Here is a 16,423-nt window from a genome sequence, read left to right on the forward strand (position 1 = left end):
CCCATCAACTATTTCCAGATTCCCTTTCACTTTAAGAAGTCTCCCCCCCACAGCATGATGCTGCTACCACTATTTTAGTGTGCTCATGTTATGTGCAGCCTTAGCTTTCCTCAACGTATCCATATCGGTTCATTGCAGGGGGGTTCATTGCACGTGAACCCCCCGCTAACCACCTACATGGTGGGCTGCTAACGGCAGGCATTTTATGCCTTCTCTGTTGTTTTGTGGTTAAAATCCAAAACAAGTATGGGGAATTTTGTGGTCAAAATGTGAAAAAAAAATTCAAAAGGTGTGACTTAAGTTTGTGAGCTGCTGTTGTTCAATTCATTCATACTTCAAAAAAGAAAGAAACGAAGACGCAGGACGGTCTGCCGCTCACTAATACCCTGTTTCTAATCGAGTTAGCAAGACAGAAGCTTTAACTCCATCTGGGCAATGTAGAAGAAGAAGACGAAGAAGAAGAAAATGTTCCTTTATGGACTCTCTCTCTCATCCCGTGTTGCTGCTGTTTTAAATTAAAGCTCTGAATGCAACCCCTGTCAAAACACCGACGAGCTAAATACACGCAGCGGCTAATTAGATTGCTGAATGAGTCGGATTTTAGACCATCTTTCTGCTCTTTGTTGGTTCGCTAAACATGGAAATTACAATTCCTATAGAAGCGGCCGCGTAATTAGCTGGAGACGGACAGGATCCCCGCTCACTTAGCCGAATGAAAGAAGACAAAAGATGATGGGGCTGCGCGCATCTATTTGTGAGTCGGAGTACGGTGGTAGGGGTTAGACGGGAACGGAGACCAGGCGCTGTAATCACTTCACACTGTCCTGAGTGGCAGGCTAAGTGTGTTAGCGCCAGCGTGTCGGGGGTGATGATGCAGTCTGGGTTCGGCTCAGAGGAACGATAAGGGTCCAGAATCATTCAGCAGCCAAGAAGTTTGACAGCCTCTTGTTCCTACTGCACAATTTTCTCCGCCTAATCACAAGGAACGAGGCTCTAAACAAAAAGAAAAGGAAAAAAAACACAACAAAATTGCCAATTATGACAGCTACATAGCAGTTTTCTGGGTTTTATTTTTTTCAGCTTTTTTGATTTTCTCATCCCCAATTTCTGTGTGTAATGGTTTGATAAAACACCACAGAATAAAGGAACTTTGCTGTCTTAAAAGTTTGTTTTCTTCCTCAGATGTTTGAGTCCTTTTAAGCTACTATTAGAGACTTGACACAGGATTTTTTTTTTTTAAAGTTCGTACAATTTAGAACACAAGTTATAATCTTGTACTTTAATGTAAGACATAGCCGTCCTAGACATATTTCAAAGTGACAAAATTACATCCTCTTCTGCATTTTCTCTGCATTCTAACTATTGCATAATTATTAAACTCCCTAAGTATGAAATCTGGCAGTGAGGTTGTGACTGGAAACAGCTCGTTTTTCTGAACAGACCACCAGTTGTTCTCTGTCGTTTTCAGCTTTCTATTGACGGCCAGAATATTTCATTTATCTGACAACAACTGTCAAGACGTTAGAGATGATAAGCAGCACATTGTGTTAGAGTGAGGTCGGCTAAAGTCAACACAATGTGATGATTAAAGTGATTTGTTTTGCAAAGACTTTTTCCTGCCTAAAACGCATCAAATTAAATAATAATCATTTTTAAAAAGCCTCAGAAATCTGTCTCAAGATATATTTTTTTCAAAGACAAATAAGCTGGTGCGTTGGCTGAGTAGTACAAACATTAGCGTTAGCACATTTAGAAATCTTCTAAATTTAACCCAAGTATCCCAAATAAAAATATCCTACAGAAATACTTTTTTTCTACCAAAGAATTGAAGGGGAAAAAAAGATGAACTTGTGATTTTTTAAAAGTGAAATAATTTCCCTTCTGAAGCTTTTTACTCAAGCTTGTAAAACGGAAAACATGAGTGCTTCATAAGTTCATTTCGTGAAGAGAACAGGAACAGCAAATAGAATAGCAAAAATAAAAACACGCGCGTTGAAACGTAAAACAGGTGAACCAAATGCTGCAGCGTCACAACCACGCAGTTAAGGAAGCGAGTGGGAACGCAACGGAATAAACAGGATGTGACGCGCTGCCGGGTGACTTCAAAAAAAAAAAAAAAAAAAAAAAATTAAAAACAACTGTTTTTTGAAATGTTAATTCCCAGCGCACAAATCGGGAAGCGCAGCTCCGACGTGACCGAAAAAGCCAGTCACCTGCAAGAGCACAGCCGACACACACACACACACACACACACACACACACACGTAAACACAGAGGAGAGGACGCGGCAGGTGTCAGAACAGCGGCACAACACACACCTGATGCTAGTCATGCTTCCCGTCTCAGAGCCGAGCTTGCATCTCTCCAGCTGACTGGCAACAATCTGTCGTTCGGCTTCCAGCTCCCTGGTCAGACGTTCGAACTGCAGCTCCTGGAGACAGACAGAAGATGTGTCAAAAACAGTCACTGTGTTTATTTACTGTCACATTTACAGCCATCCCGGACCTCATCGGTTCGAACTCGCCGTCCGCGGCACGGTTTTAATTGTCGAGAAAGTGAGTTTGTGACGGGAAGACGGGCCAAGACTTCGTCGTGTCTACCGGTACGCCACTGCCAAACGTCAAGAGATGCAAAAAAAAAGAAAAATAAAGAAAGAAAAGAAAACTGGGACAAGAGGAGAAGAAGAAGGTGGGCTTTCAGGAGGGGAAATGTGTGACTTGAAGTGACAGATTCAGGTGAAAAAAAAAAGAAAAAATAAATCAATACAGTTAGACTGCATGGATTCTTGCTCGGTACTATGGGCTGTACGTTGCTGCAGTAATTGAGAAGGCTGTCGGTTCTTTCTTCGAGTGTAATGACTTGATCAGTGGGTCCATCGCAGCAAACAGTGGAGTGTATGTAAAGCTGATGTGATCTGAATAAAGAGGATCATTTTATATCAGAGAAATTAAACAAAAGAAAAAAGGAATTGGACAGGAATTTGATTCAATTCGAAGGATGTTTGTTTTTATGTCACACCAAAATCTAGGAGAACATTGGCACACCATTCCTAAAACTTCTAAACTAAGGCTCTGTTTACATGACTATGATGCAAGGAAAATGTATTTTCCCCCCCAATTTCTATTAACACATTCACAGGAAGACATTCTAATTGCAATCATTGTTCCGCAGTAACGGTATTAATCGAAAAGGTGTAATGACCTTGCCACGCCTCTAGTTGGTGCTAGGTTCTTCGAAACAAAGTGCCGCATTTGCAAAAAAAAAAAGTTCTGCCTGAAAGCCTATTTGAGAAGAACCTCACTGCAGCAAACAGAAAGGGGCGGGGACGGACCACTGTCAGCCTCATACCTTATTTGGAAATGGGACCATTGCACTCCGGAAGTGAAGGGGGCGCTATTTCCTATATTATCCGCGGCCTTACATTTTTATTTTCTTTTGAAATCTGTGATAAATCTTCACCTTTAGGAAGGATTTCCAATCTCAGCATTTATTTAAAATTCTATATTTTATTTATTTCAGGGCAGCTCACAATGTTTTAGCAAATTCAGTAGTTTTCAGTGTACTTCTAAATCTGCTTCTCAGTCGCATCTTTTCGGGCCTGATACTGCCTCTAGTGGCGTGGGGGTGGTAACACAACTAATATAATTACATTACTAAATCAGAATACCACAACGTCTTTAACGGAACCATTTCTGATGAGGAAACGCGAATCGTTGTAACGCCAGCATTGTTGTCGTCATCTTCTTCTGTGGATTGTAGAAAGCTTTGTGTTTTGCGTCCCTATCTCCCTGCATGAGCGAGGGTTTCCCTGACAGAAAAGATCCACTTATTCTGTTTACAAGACAAACGACTTGCAAAGCATCTGGAAACTCTTCCGATTTGAACCTGGGGAAGTGCAAATAAATATTGAGCGAGGGTTTATATATATATATATATATATATGAATGATTCTAGTTGAATAACTATTTGTGGCTTTTATACTAACATTAGGACATGTCAAATCTAGGTTAAATTTCGAAGGTAAACATAAAAACTTAGCCAAATTGTTCCTCCAAAATTGGGTTGCTCTTGCAGCTCCCCCTCTCACCCCCCACTTAATTAAAAGTGTGACAAATAACCACTAATTACCTGATGCACACAAACAAACAGGCATCCAATTAGAGTGTTTGCGCCTGCGGCTGCAAGATCCTTATCGCTGATTACACGTAACTGATTTGATCTATTTGGGCCAAATTTCTAAATAAATAAAAGCTGGGAAAAAAAGGCAAACAGCAGCAACATCAAATAGTCTTGGGGATGTTTTAAATTGAGCAGAAAATAAGCAGAGTTTTTTTCTTTGGCTTGTTTTTTTCATTCCGGCCTACTGCTGCTTTCTGGTGAATGGTTTGTGTTTGTTTTTTCGTTTCTTTTTTTTCTTTCAGGGCAATTTTTCTGGTTGGTTTACCAAACAAATGTATTGTAATCACCGAAAGAAGACCGCCATGAGTCGTCATGGGAACAGGTGTGCTCAGCTGCTGGGAAAACAACATAATTGAAAGAGATCAAACTACAAACTCCGAATTATCTCGTGAAAAGTCAAAAAGCGAGTAAGACAACACCAGCAGCAAACTTTTTTTTTTTAGCTCTTTGCCCTCCAATCTCATCCCTTGGAGAGCTTGAACTTTGTCAAAAAAAAACAAACAAAAAAAAACAAGCAACAACAAAAAAAACAACATACAAAATCAACCTACAATTTAAAAAAAATTAAGCCCAGATGGGGTTTTTTATGTTTGGCATGAGACTGACCTAATCTGCCAAAGTAAAAATGTAAGACCAGGAAGGGGGGGATGTGTTTATGTGATCAAATATGAAGGGAGTGAAAATGATAATCAAAGGTAAACATCCAAAAGAGCCCATCATTTCTGTGTGATATGTCATTCTGGCAAGATGCATGCAATTGCAAATCCTTTAAAACTTTTCCGCATTTCTTGGCGTTATGAACTTGAATGCATTCAGTATGGATTTCATTTGACGTTGGACACAGAGTGGTACATGATTGTGAAGTGGCAGGAAAAAAATAAATCACATCTTATAAGGTATTTTCTAACAAAAGTCTGAAAGGTTCCCATTAACTCAAGTGGGGAGAGTGTTTTAGAAAGGACAGAAAATGGAGTAGAAAGTAGATCGCAATCGCAGAGAAAAGAAAAAGTCATCAGACATCCTATTAGGAGACAAAGCAGAAGTGTCAGATAAGACCAAAATGTCAACCTTTCAAAATGCGCTAAGCTAAGCTAAGGTAACACCCAGAGCCTCCCGAAAAAACGTGGAGGAAGCGCCGCAATGGAGCAGAGGAGACTGAAAAATGGACGGAGCGAAACAAAGCTTGAGAATTAGTGACAAAAGTTGAAAATTGTTGATCGTGTTGCCTCCAGCCGAGCCCACTTTGCAAAAAAACGTCAACGAGACACACTTTTCAGTTGTTCTGTACCACTCGATCAAATAAAATAAACCAGGAGCAAAAAAGTAATATGAACGACGACGCTCAGACGTGGTTAGAAAAGACTTGAATTGACGTCAACTCAAGATATAAAGGAGATTAGCTCTCAATGTTCATCTTTAATGTTTCTGCTTGCAACCGCTAATGGACTGCACTGTAAAAACCAAGTAACTTTTTTCTAGTTTTTAGCGCAAGCAACTTACTTACAAGTACATTTTCTGCAAGCTATATGGGCTTTTTTTAAAAATCAATAATTCTTGAATATTGACTAAAAGTTAATTCCATCGGTAGATTTCTTTTTTCACTTTTAACCCGGGGGACACCTCTGGTTTTATTTATTTATTTTTTTACTTGTTTTGAGGAGGCCATGTTTTTCGCTGTGAAGCCTAAACCTGAATAACGCTTCAGGCAAACTTCAGGGTTCCCTTCTTTAACGAAACCATTTTATTCTAAAAGACTCGTTCGTGTCGCACCTTCAGGAGTCAATTTGCTAGTTCCACGGTAATTACGCAGCGCATTCCCCTCGTTTACGTGCAGGCTGCGCACTCGCCAGCAGGCACAACTCTCACATAGAACTTGATACATAAATGCACCAGTGTGGCCTCTGAAGTGCAGATAAAATGACACGACTGCCGCTTTGTCAAGTGGTGAGTATTGAAGCTCTCTTGAAAGGGGGGACGAATTGCAATAGCTCAAAAGAAAAGACAAAAAGAAAAGCTGCCAGTCGATAAACTCTGAGGAACCTGCGGAAAAAGACGTTTTATTTTCATTGAAACATTTTGCTGGCGTTGAACGTCTAAAATTGTGTGTGTTGCAACCGAAAAGCCTCTTAAGAGGCGCACAGTTGCATGTCGACATCACCAAAAGATCCTCCCAATCCTCTGCGAGAATAAAAGCCAAGTCGCTGGTAGCAGAGGTACTCTCATTTGCATCTTAAACACCACAGCACGGAAGGGGAAAAAAAAGAAAAAAACAAACAGCACGCTCTCCCCCTGCGAGATCTGACTTTTTACGCTTTCAAATCAATCTAAACTCCCTAATCGACTGATGTTAAGCCCAAGAAGAAGAAAAAGAAAGAAGTCTACTTTCAGGGCAACAGCTATATAACTCAAACACAATCCTTTAAAAAAAAGAAAAAGCCACAATGCAATGGATCGCTCCCTCTCTTTTTTTCCCTCCATGCCCCTCTGATCTCTGCTTCAGAGCTGACGGCCAGACACCTGTTACTGCGGAGCCAGGACCTCATTTGCAATCTCTTGCTTTTCCAAAATTAAAGCAAAACAACAACAACAAAAAAAAGTCTAACACAGAGCAAAACCTACAGAGCGGATCGATTCAAGCTGCACAGACACGTAGCCTACCTTCACATGGACCATACTCCAAAAACAGGCAGAAATTCACAAAGGATCCTGCTGCTGCTTCTCTGAGCTCCCATCTGTGCGCCGCTTCTTCCCCCCGCTCCAAACCCTCATCTATCCCGCGTCGGAACGCAACGAGCGACAGAGGCGGAAAGAAAGAGACTGAGAGACCACAAGTGTCACTTGAGCTGACTGCAGTTCGGCCCCCTCGCCTCCTCTTCGGCCCCCCACCTCCCAGTCTCTGTGTCTCTTTCTCTCTCCTTGCTCAGGGGCCATGAAGCACACAGACACACACACACACACACACACACACACACATGCATGCATGCATACAAAAAAAAAAAAAAGAAGACGGAGACAAAAAAAAAGTGCACATACACACCTACTGTTCAGTCAGCCACAAAGATCCCCATGGCAACGCAGCATTTAGAAGCCCCGTGGCATTATTTATGCAACGTTGCATCACAATAGGCCCTCCCACCGGCCGGTCCCTGCCAAAAAAAAAAAAAAAAAAAGAGCCCGCCGCTCCACAATCACTCCCCTGCCTCTCACACTAGCTCCTTCTCCCCTCTATTCCTCTCTGACCAGACCATCTGCACACACACACACACACACACACACACCTCCACACGCACACACACACGCACTCAGGCGTAATACTCAAAACACTCACGCATTTGCACTGAGTTCTGCATGAGCGAAATTCTACGAGTGGAGATGGGATGTGGGGCAAAAAAAACAAAAAAACAACAGAAATATAACGCAGATTTGCTGCAGGAAGTTACGAGAAAAAGCACGTGCAAACAGAGATACAATTAAGACGGTACGTAGAAAGATAACACTTGGGTACAGAAAATAGCCGTTCCTTCAAAGCCCATTGTGAGGAAATGGAGCCACTGACAGAACTGTTGAGAAATTTGTAGAAATAAACTGTTTATTTCCATTGCTAACCCTTGCTATCTCATTAGACCAATGGCATACCTATTAATGTACAACTTGCGAGCATTTATTTGTGGATAAAATACCCCACCATATAATGATTGGCTTAACTCTGAATTCTGACTTTTAAGGCAAATAAGGGCAACATTATTCTGGAATGAAATTATATTGTATCCCATATATATATAGTTTTACTCTTTTACAGCTCAACTGTTTGGTGATTAAAGCCATAACAATAATGGTTGGCCAGCCTATTTGTGCTAAAACGCAAAACTTTCCAATAAAAAAAAAAACAAACAAAAAAAAACTGGGCGGTCCAAGTGGTCAATAATACAACACAAAAATTCAGAATATGGGAGAAATTTGGTTTAAATATGGCTGCCAAGAAAAAGGTTGCGAGAGTTGCATGACTTAGTTGCATAATCTTTGTTTACATGTTTCACAAGCACCACATGAAGAGAAAACCGTGTGTTGCTGACAGAATTTGCACCGGAGCAGATCGAAAATCCCACTGATTTTGTGAAACCCTTCCAACTAGAACAAGCTCAACTCAAAATTCGGACGTCAGACGGACAGGTCACTGCAGCTGACGGCTGATTGCTAACGGCAAAAATGCTCCTCAGGTTTCTTCGGTCCAAGCAGTCAAACGTCAGGGTTTAATCAAACCAACGGTTCCTGTGAAGCAGGTCACGAGTTCTTCCCCAGGAGCCGAGCTTTCAGATCCACAAGTGCTGGTTTAGCGCTCTGTTGTTCAGGATTATAGACCAGAGTGACTAGACTCGAGTTATTCCTTATTAAAAGGCACATGACGGCTGGCAGCGAGTTTGCTATAAAGGAGCTGAAAGAGTGAGAATGTTTTAATGAAAGTAGCATAATCTGATGAGAGAAAGAATTAGCATGTGAAAGTTTTACATGTGTACGTACGGCGAGCAGCTATGTAGAAAAACAGCAAAAATAATCAGACAGTGTATTTGTAGTGAGCAGAATATCTAGAATATCAGACCATTTGCTACTTAACTATCCTAAAAAAAACAAACCTGAAGCTCCTATGTTTCCATGGAGAAAACATTTTCAGGGAAACTTTTCTCTTGTTTTACGTCAGAGACACTTGGCCTGAATCCAGAGAAACATATTGACAGAGATTAGAAAATCTTTCTGCACTGGTCGACATTAAACCAAGCTACACTGTCAAAGAGAGCTGGAATCTCTTTGAAGAACTATATTCAAGGATTCAATTGAAGATTAAAAAAAAAACCAACCTAATATCACTAATGTGATATTTCAATGGGAAAGTCCAAAGAACTTTGGACCGAGACATTTGAGATTTGAATCACAAAACAAAACATCTTTAGCTCATGGCTGAATCTTAGCATATTGAACGATCAGACGTAGAAAGAAAATCTGAATTTGAGCCATTATTATTATTATTTTAATAACACTTTTAAAGGCAACTGAGGCAGCTTTACATCTGTTTTAAAATGTACTGCAAAAAAAAAAAGCATTAGTGCAACACAGAAAAAAAAAATACACTCAAATTTTCTTACTTTTTGAACTAACTTTATTAAAATGTGCCTCCAAAAAAAAACACAAGCAGTAATGACAGTTCACAGGCAACACAATGACTGAACAAGAGTTCAAAGTCAGAGAGGTAAACGACACACACCGCAGAAGATAAGCAATGCAATAAAGACAGGAATTTATTCTAAAGAAAGTCATGGCAAAAAAAATATGAAGTGCTTCAACAGGCAGGAGGCGGCAAACATCCTGGATCGGGCCAATCACAGGGCAACGCAGAGGACAAACAGGACAAACGACTAAGTACTCACACATCACATACCAAACTAACCAAAGAGGCCAGTCGTGGTCTTTGACTGTGGGAGAAGTGGGAGTACCCAGAGAACATGAAAACTCAATGCAGAAAGACTAATAATAATAATATTATTATTGAAATATGATAATATGACATTTAAATCAGAGGTACATGGAAAGCTTAGCAGACTTTCACACCATAATTAAACTAAATCCTTGATCTGGGCTGCCTCTGCAGGTTTTATGAAGTCACAAAACGGGCCATCATATTTTCTGCCTCTGCCATTGATATTTGTGTTTCCAGCATACCAAAGAAAAATGCTTTGTTAGCAAAATCAGTTTTTGGTCAACGGATGACCAAAAACTGAGTATTGTCAAACGTCAGCAGATTTATCCTAAAAACCAGCATAAACGTCCATTTTCCTACCCAGATGCAGCCTGGCTCGAAATCAGACGCCATGGTGTCCCGACGGGTCCGAACCGATGAACCCAACTTCCCTCCTTTTCTTTTCCTTTAGCTCACTGGTTTGATCTCTCGTTCTCCCTGTGACAATAAAACCACCCACCTGGTGCACTGGTGTGCACCCGGCACATGCAAAACTCAACTTGGCGGTCATTTCTTTATTCAAATTTGACTCGGCTCAGTTTACATAGCTTGTGATCTGCATCTGAAAGACTTTCTGAACAGCGCTGCTGCTGCTTAATGGATTCGGCAGAACTGTGATTGAGTACGGCGACTGCAGTCGGTCCGGGAGAGCGAACGGCAGGAACGAGTGTCCGGGTGGGCAGACCAACGATGAGTGGATTTATTTACTCTGTCTGCAGAATGTGGATGATAACTAAACATTTGACATTTTCTTACAATGAATGCAAGGTGTGTAAAGCTAGTTCTTCCCAAATCCACTGCGCTTTGCAAAATTATTACTATACCATATAATCATTAATTTTAGAAACCACAAGCTTTTTTTTTTTTTTTTTTTTTGGTACAACACAATGAATCACATTAGAAAAAATTATGACTGCTTTTCAAAAATGTTTATTTTTCAAATGCAAATCTTAAAAGCGAACATTTGTATTCAGCCCACTTTATTGTTACACCCCCTAAAATAATTACTTGCAAATAACTGTAATGTTAGATCCACATTTTTCTTTTCTTTTATTTCGTCTCTGTAGTTTAATTTACAGCCATTAAATGTGTCACAACTAAATCTCCTAACTGCTGACATGCACTTTACTCAGTTTTCTGTACAAATTACTTTCTTTTTCTTTTCTTCTTTTTACTACAAATGAATTCCTTAAAAACTAAATAATCAATTTTTTTTAAAAGGTCACAACAGTCATCGGTTTCTAGACGTACTTTAGCCATCAGTTACAATAACGGAGCAAAACCAAGTGCTTTGCTAAAGCGATTGGCATCTAAATATTCTGTTGTTATAACAGATAAAAACCTGCAAAAATTACTAACTGTTTAGCTTCATTGCCAGATTGGCAAAAAAAACAAAACAAAAAAAAACTAAAAAACTAAACCGGTGACATCAGCACAAAGTTTCTCTGACATCCAGAGCTTCTCTGGCCATTAGAAGGGAAGGACAGGAATTAACCTTGGCTCAACAAGAAACTGCTTTAATAAAGTCCTTGTCCACAAATTGCATTACTAAAGATTGTTTCCACCACCATCTCCTACTGGAGACTGATGGAGGAAAGACAGACAGCCATGCTGGCCGGCCCCACCACAAACATCATTACGGACATTACCGAGGAGAAACCAACAATTCTGGGACAGTGGCTCGGACTGCGTACGTGTCCTGTGGCTAAAGCCGTCTCCCTCGTCTCCCCAACGCAAAGCGGTCTAATTGGGCCCCGTGGTGTTCGTATGGCATTTAGAGCCGTCAGATCGGTGGTCCTGGTTTCAAGGGAAAATGTCACAGTGGCTGTACAAGCCAAGACCGCTGCAGCCTGGAAAATTATTAGATACAGTGAGTCCATTTGGTAACAATGCTCTCCCCAAGGCAGAGAGGAAAGAAAAGCAAGTTTGAGAAGGCGAGGACAACAAACCAGCAAAGATGGAAACAAAACACTTCATTTATTGAGTTTGTTGCTCTGGCTGCTCTGAAAAAGACTACAATTTCTTTTTCATCTTGATCAAGTTAATTTGTCCAGAAGGACTTTCAGTTTGTCAGTCTAATAACGTGCTTGCCTCCAACGTTGCACTTCAAGTATAAAGAAGCAAGTTTAAATCAAAGCGGCTAAGACCTGGGATTTATTTTTTTTCACACTTCCTCCTATAAAAACCTGAAAGATTTGTTACTTTTTCAACTTGGTGTCAACCCTGAGCTAAATGCTTGTTTAAGTGGCACTGGTTTTCAGGTGAAGGCATTTCTGGACCTGGCTTGCACCCGTGTTGCTTGAGGCACTTTGTGAGAAGTGAATATGGGATAATTGGGTCGCTTTCAACTCCACGCGGTCCAAACTTGGACTAAGCGAAAGGTGGACTCTGCCCCTCGTCATTGGTCCTGTTTTTAGTGCTTACTGAAGTCATAGAGAGAAGGGCACCTAAGGGCCGCCATACAAGCTGTGAACTTCTCCATGCACTGGAGTGGTTAGCAGCAGAGTTTCAATTCGTCAAGAGGAGTTTGAGGCCATGGTTCACCAGAAAACCGCTGACTGGCCCCCACCATGGCAGGTTTCAGTTTCTTCCTCAAGTCTGGGAGATCTTTGAACTTAATGTCTTGGTGATGAGTGATGGTAGACTGGGAGGGAGGAACAGATGGATCAGGACCTCGACTTTCAGGAGCTTTTGTCAAAGTAAAGCTCCTGAAAGAGCAGCTAAAACTGAAGCCACAAACAACCAGGTGTTGACGTTTAGCTGGGCCACAGTTTACTTATTGCCTCAATAACTAAACATTCTCTTAATTTAGTTAACTTAATCGTGATTTAATTGTATCTCTGAGACACATTTAACCCTTATTTTCAATGTTTAATCTTATCTCGGTTCTCCTCAAATCCACTAAACGAGCCATTGCTGCCACTAACTGAACGTATCTGTTTACCGGCGTTTCCCTCCTAGATGGAGCCACGAAAAGAGCTTCCGCTAGCAAGACCTCTGGGTTTTTTTACCGACTAATTTAATTCCAGAAAAGGGACAACAGGCGAGTAAGCCTGTTGTCTTTAGCGCGCAATGACATAATCAGCATCCACAGATAGACTTATGCTCACGAAACGTCGAGTTTGGTTTCTCGTCTTTTGGACGTGTTAGCAATCTGCTCAGTCCTCTACAGAACACGGCCCACCACAAGACAAAAGACACACTCTGTCAAAGCTCAGTTGCCCAATTATTCCTTTCTGCTGCCAAACGACGCATCAACAGGGAGAATAAATTGCCAAATGAAGGAGCCACTTCGCCCGCCATATTTCACTGCTCTCTCTCCAAGCGCTGCTGTCAGCTTTAAGCTAACGATAACTTACATGAACTCTTAGCCAGATGGAAAAGACACCAGCACACAAACATTCTTGCTTGAAGTAAGTGAGATTGCACCTTCGCTTGGCTTTCACTTCACTGGTCACTGACTAATGTTTTGATGCTCTCTGCTCCTATGTACACTGTCACACTGCCAGCAGTTTTTAAATGAGTTGAATGTGTGTTTAGCTGATAGTTTTGATGCAGTTCAGCATTTGTTCGGCCAGATGTTTGGTCAGATATATTTACTGTTGTCTCGCATTGTGCATTCTTCAACTTTATGAGATTTGTTTTCAACCTGGAGTGGTTAAAAACCGCGTTTTGCTATTGTGCTACGTGGAAAGAAAAATTTAACATGTGTTGCTTTTGTCCTGCTGTTACGAAAAAGGGTCAGAGTCTGACACTTTCACAGCTGCATTGAAAAATGAAGGAGATGACACAACATTTTAATATATATTTGGTATCGCTTTAAATTCAAAACTACAACAAAATATTTATTTTAACCCACATGGCACAGCCCTACTTAAACTTAACAAGCAACTGCTAATAATCGCCATCAGTAACTGGACAAGACCGTTTCTGCCCCCACTGACCTTTGACGAGTTGCTTTAATCCAGCCGTGTTGGAGGGTTTTACAGCGTGAATCAGTGAGTGAACCTTTGGCTTCGACTGGGCCATTCTGAAACCGTTAGTTTGTTCTGTTTTAGCCATTTAAACGTGGATTTGTCATTAAGCTTTAAAGCTTTCATATAACTCAAGTGCGCTTAAGCTGAAGGTCACAAAATAATGGAGCGGCATTTACCTTCGAGACTTTTCGGTAAACAGTCAAATTTATGGCTCATTGAAAAACCCAGACGCTGAAGAAGCATCCCCCATGGATAAAAATTTGCCAAATTTATATATATGACACCAGATCTCTCTCTCTCTCTCTCTCTCTCTCTCTATATATATGTATATATATATATATATAAGATCTTTTTGCCTTCCTCCTCTTGGCATTGTCAGGCAGATTCTATTAAAGTGAATTATCGGGCGTGCTGTGGGGTGGCGTAGGGGATAGCGCGACCCACATTTGGAGGCCTTCAGTCCTCAACGCGATGGTCGCGGGTTCGATTCCTGGACCTGGCCGACGTTTGCTGCATGGCATCCCCCCTCTTCTTCCCCTCTTTCCTGTCAGCCTACTTTCACATAAGGGACACTAGAGCCCACAAAAAGACCCCCTGGAGGGGAAAAAAAAAAGTGAATTATCAAATCAAAATATCTGGCAGTAATTAGGCCAGCGGGTCATGAAGTTGGATTCAGCTTAAAAATGTGATAAATTACAGTTAATTCATGATTTAACAAGGGAAGTAATTACTTTTGATTTTTTTTAAAATGAGACTGGGATTGCTTGAACAGTGGTTTTTTTTTCCTTAATGTAAATATTTACACATTTATAAATGGGTTTGACAATCAGAAACATGTAACGGAATACAACTAGTTTTAACATAGTGCATGATAAGCAGACAAGTAACGTTATATCAGGAAAAACTGACATTAAAACTGGGCTGTCACAGTGAAGTGCAGACATAAAGGAACAAGAGCAGTTCTTCAACACGTTGTAATAAATAAAGAACCGGGGATGGAAAAAACAATTTTTCCCCAAATCCCTCTTTTTTTATTTATTTTTTTTCCGCGTGGCCCCCAGCGCGCGATGTAAAATGAAGCAAACATTTGAATCCCTTTCAGAAAACTTTTTTGTGAATATCTAACTTTGTGCGGAACTTTGAAGAGAACTATATTTAGTAAGTTAATGAGAAAGGCGAAGATGCTAAACAAATCTTAATTAGCTCTCAATAAACAAATGAGTATCGTAGCAGCGAGTGGGAGAAAAATACCATTTGGGAAGGCAGGGACGCCGAGCAAAAAGTGAAGTAAGGAGCCCAATGAATAGTCAAGAGTCTCTATATGTAGCAAAAGTATACCCATCCAATATAGTTTGTGAAAAATACCAACTACAAATGGGTTTGGAGTTTAAGTTTGCATAAAAAAAATATACAAGTTCATAATAATGAATTTAATTTCTGGATGTGTGAGATTTTTTATTTGTAATCACCTTTGTAGGTGCTTGTAAAAACACAGGTCATGTTGGCAGCAAGCAGCAGAGGAAGGTTAAAGCTGGAATTCAGTTTGTTTTTCTGGATAAACTGAACATGTACATGTTTTCTCAAACGGGATAAAAACAGGCTTTTAGTGCATTGTTGCTGGGTAAATTTTATATTTTCTTTTTATCTCTACATGATGACATGTTTCAATAGAGAGGTTTCTACTCAAGACATTATTTTTTTAAATGATCTTTTACATTACATATTTGTATTTGGGGTTGCAGCAACACATCCAGGTTGAGAAATGAAATGAAACAAGAGGAGACTATTCACAAAATTTGTTTGACAAGAATTTATGGGCAACAATCTCCTTTTCTGTTTGCACAACTAACGTTGTCAGTGATCGAAAACTGTTTTAAACAAACTGTAACTAGTGTAGTGTAGCCCAGCCCTCGAGTTGTTACAGATTTCAATTCTTGTCTAATTCTGATGGATCCTGTTTGCCTGACCAGATTCCACCAAACTGAGATTTCTTTACTTTACTACAAACTTCATGATGAGACATCTGTCTGGCGCTCAGAGGAACTGTTGCTGATTATAACCTCAGAGGTTTATTGCTCTGAATCAGAACTAAATATTCCCATGTAGCAAGCAGCGGTCTGGATCGCCATCATGGGACAATCTGCACATGGAAAATATTTCTGAAAGAGCCAATTTTATTTATTTTAGTTAGTTTTTAATCAGAAAACTTTTTTATAAATACGAATACCAAAAAGCATTGAAAATGTCCTCCTTATGTGGTTTTTACAAACAGAATGTTACGAACCCATTACCTTTTTTTTTTTAATCTGATTTTCTGTGCTCTTGTATTTTGAGCAAATTCTTTTGCTTTTCTTATGTTGATCTCTATTTTTACTTATTCTTTTGATCAGTCTGCTTTACTGCGTTACTCCCCTGATTTATTGCTTTGTCTTCATATCTCTGTCTCACAGATCGATTTCCCTCAGTTTCTCTATCCCATTTTGGTACCGAGTTCTGCCCTGAATTTAGCTTTTAGGTTATTCTTTGATTGATTCTCAGATGTGATTAATGCACTTTGTATTGCCTTGTTGCTGAAAATGTGCCTTTACCTTTACCTTAGTGTAAGTATCTCAGAGTTTGAAATATGATCCAGTTCTGTCCAGTCTCGTTATGAAGTAGCCTGTTAGCTTAGCACAGATCGGACCATCTAAATCAGATACCAGCTTCTGAGGTGCTATCTACCATTCTCACAGTGCCTATAAATAGTTTATATCATGTC

The 16,423-nt window shown here is 40.2% G+C and overlaps 1 protein-coding gene across 18 annotated transcripts in view; it reads right to left on the reverse strand.

The window, feature by feature from the left end:
* Positions 1-16,423, reverse strand: part of ctnnd2b (catenin (cadherin-associated protein), delta 2b) — a 185,682-nt gene that overhangs the window by 95,399 nt on the left and 73,860 nt on the right. For 16 of the 18 annotated variants that reach the window (XM_044134898.1, XM_044134908.1, XM_044134912.1 and 13 more), the window contains one exon: positions 2,319-2,431. In XM_044134898.1, the coding sequence (XP_043990833.1) occupies positions 2,319-2,431 (113 nt within the window). Of the gene's footprint in view, positions 1-2,318; positions 2,432-2,505; positions 2,689-6,837; positions 7,131-16,423 lie in introns of those variants that run through there. The other 2 variants (XM_044134903.1, XM_044134907.1) reach the window with 2 other exon arrangements.

This window comes from Gambusia affinis, linkage group LG12, assembly GCF_019740435.1.
Source record: "Gambusia affinis linkage group LG12, SWU_Gaff_1.0, whole genome shotgun sequence".
In the NCBI taxonomy this organism is placed as follows: domain Eukaryota; kingdom Metazoa; phylum Chordata; class Actinopteri; order Cyprinodontiformes; family Poeciliidae; genus Gambusia; species Gambusia affinis.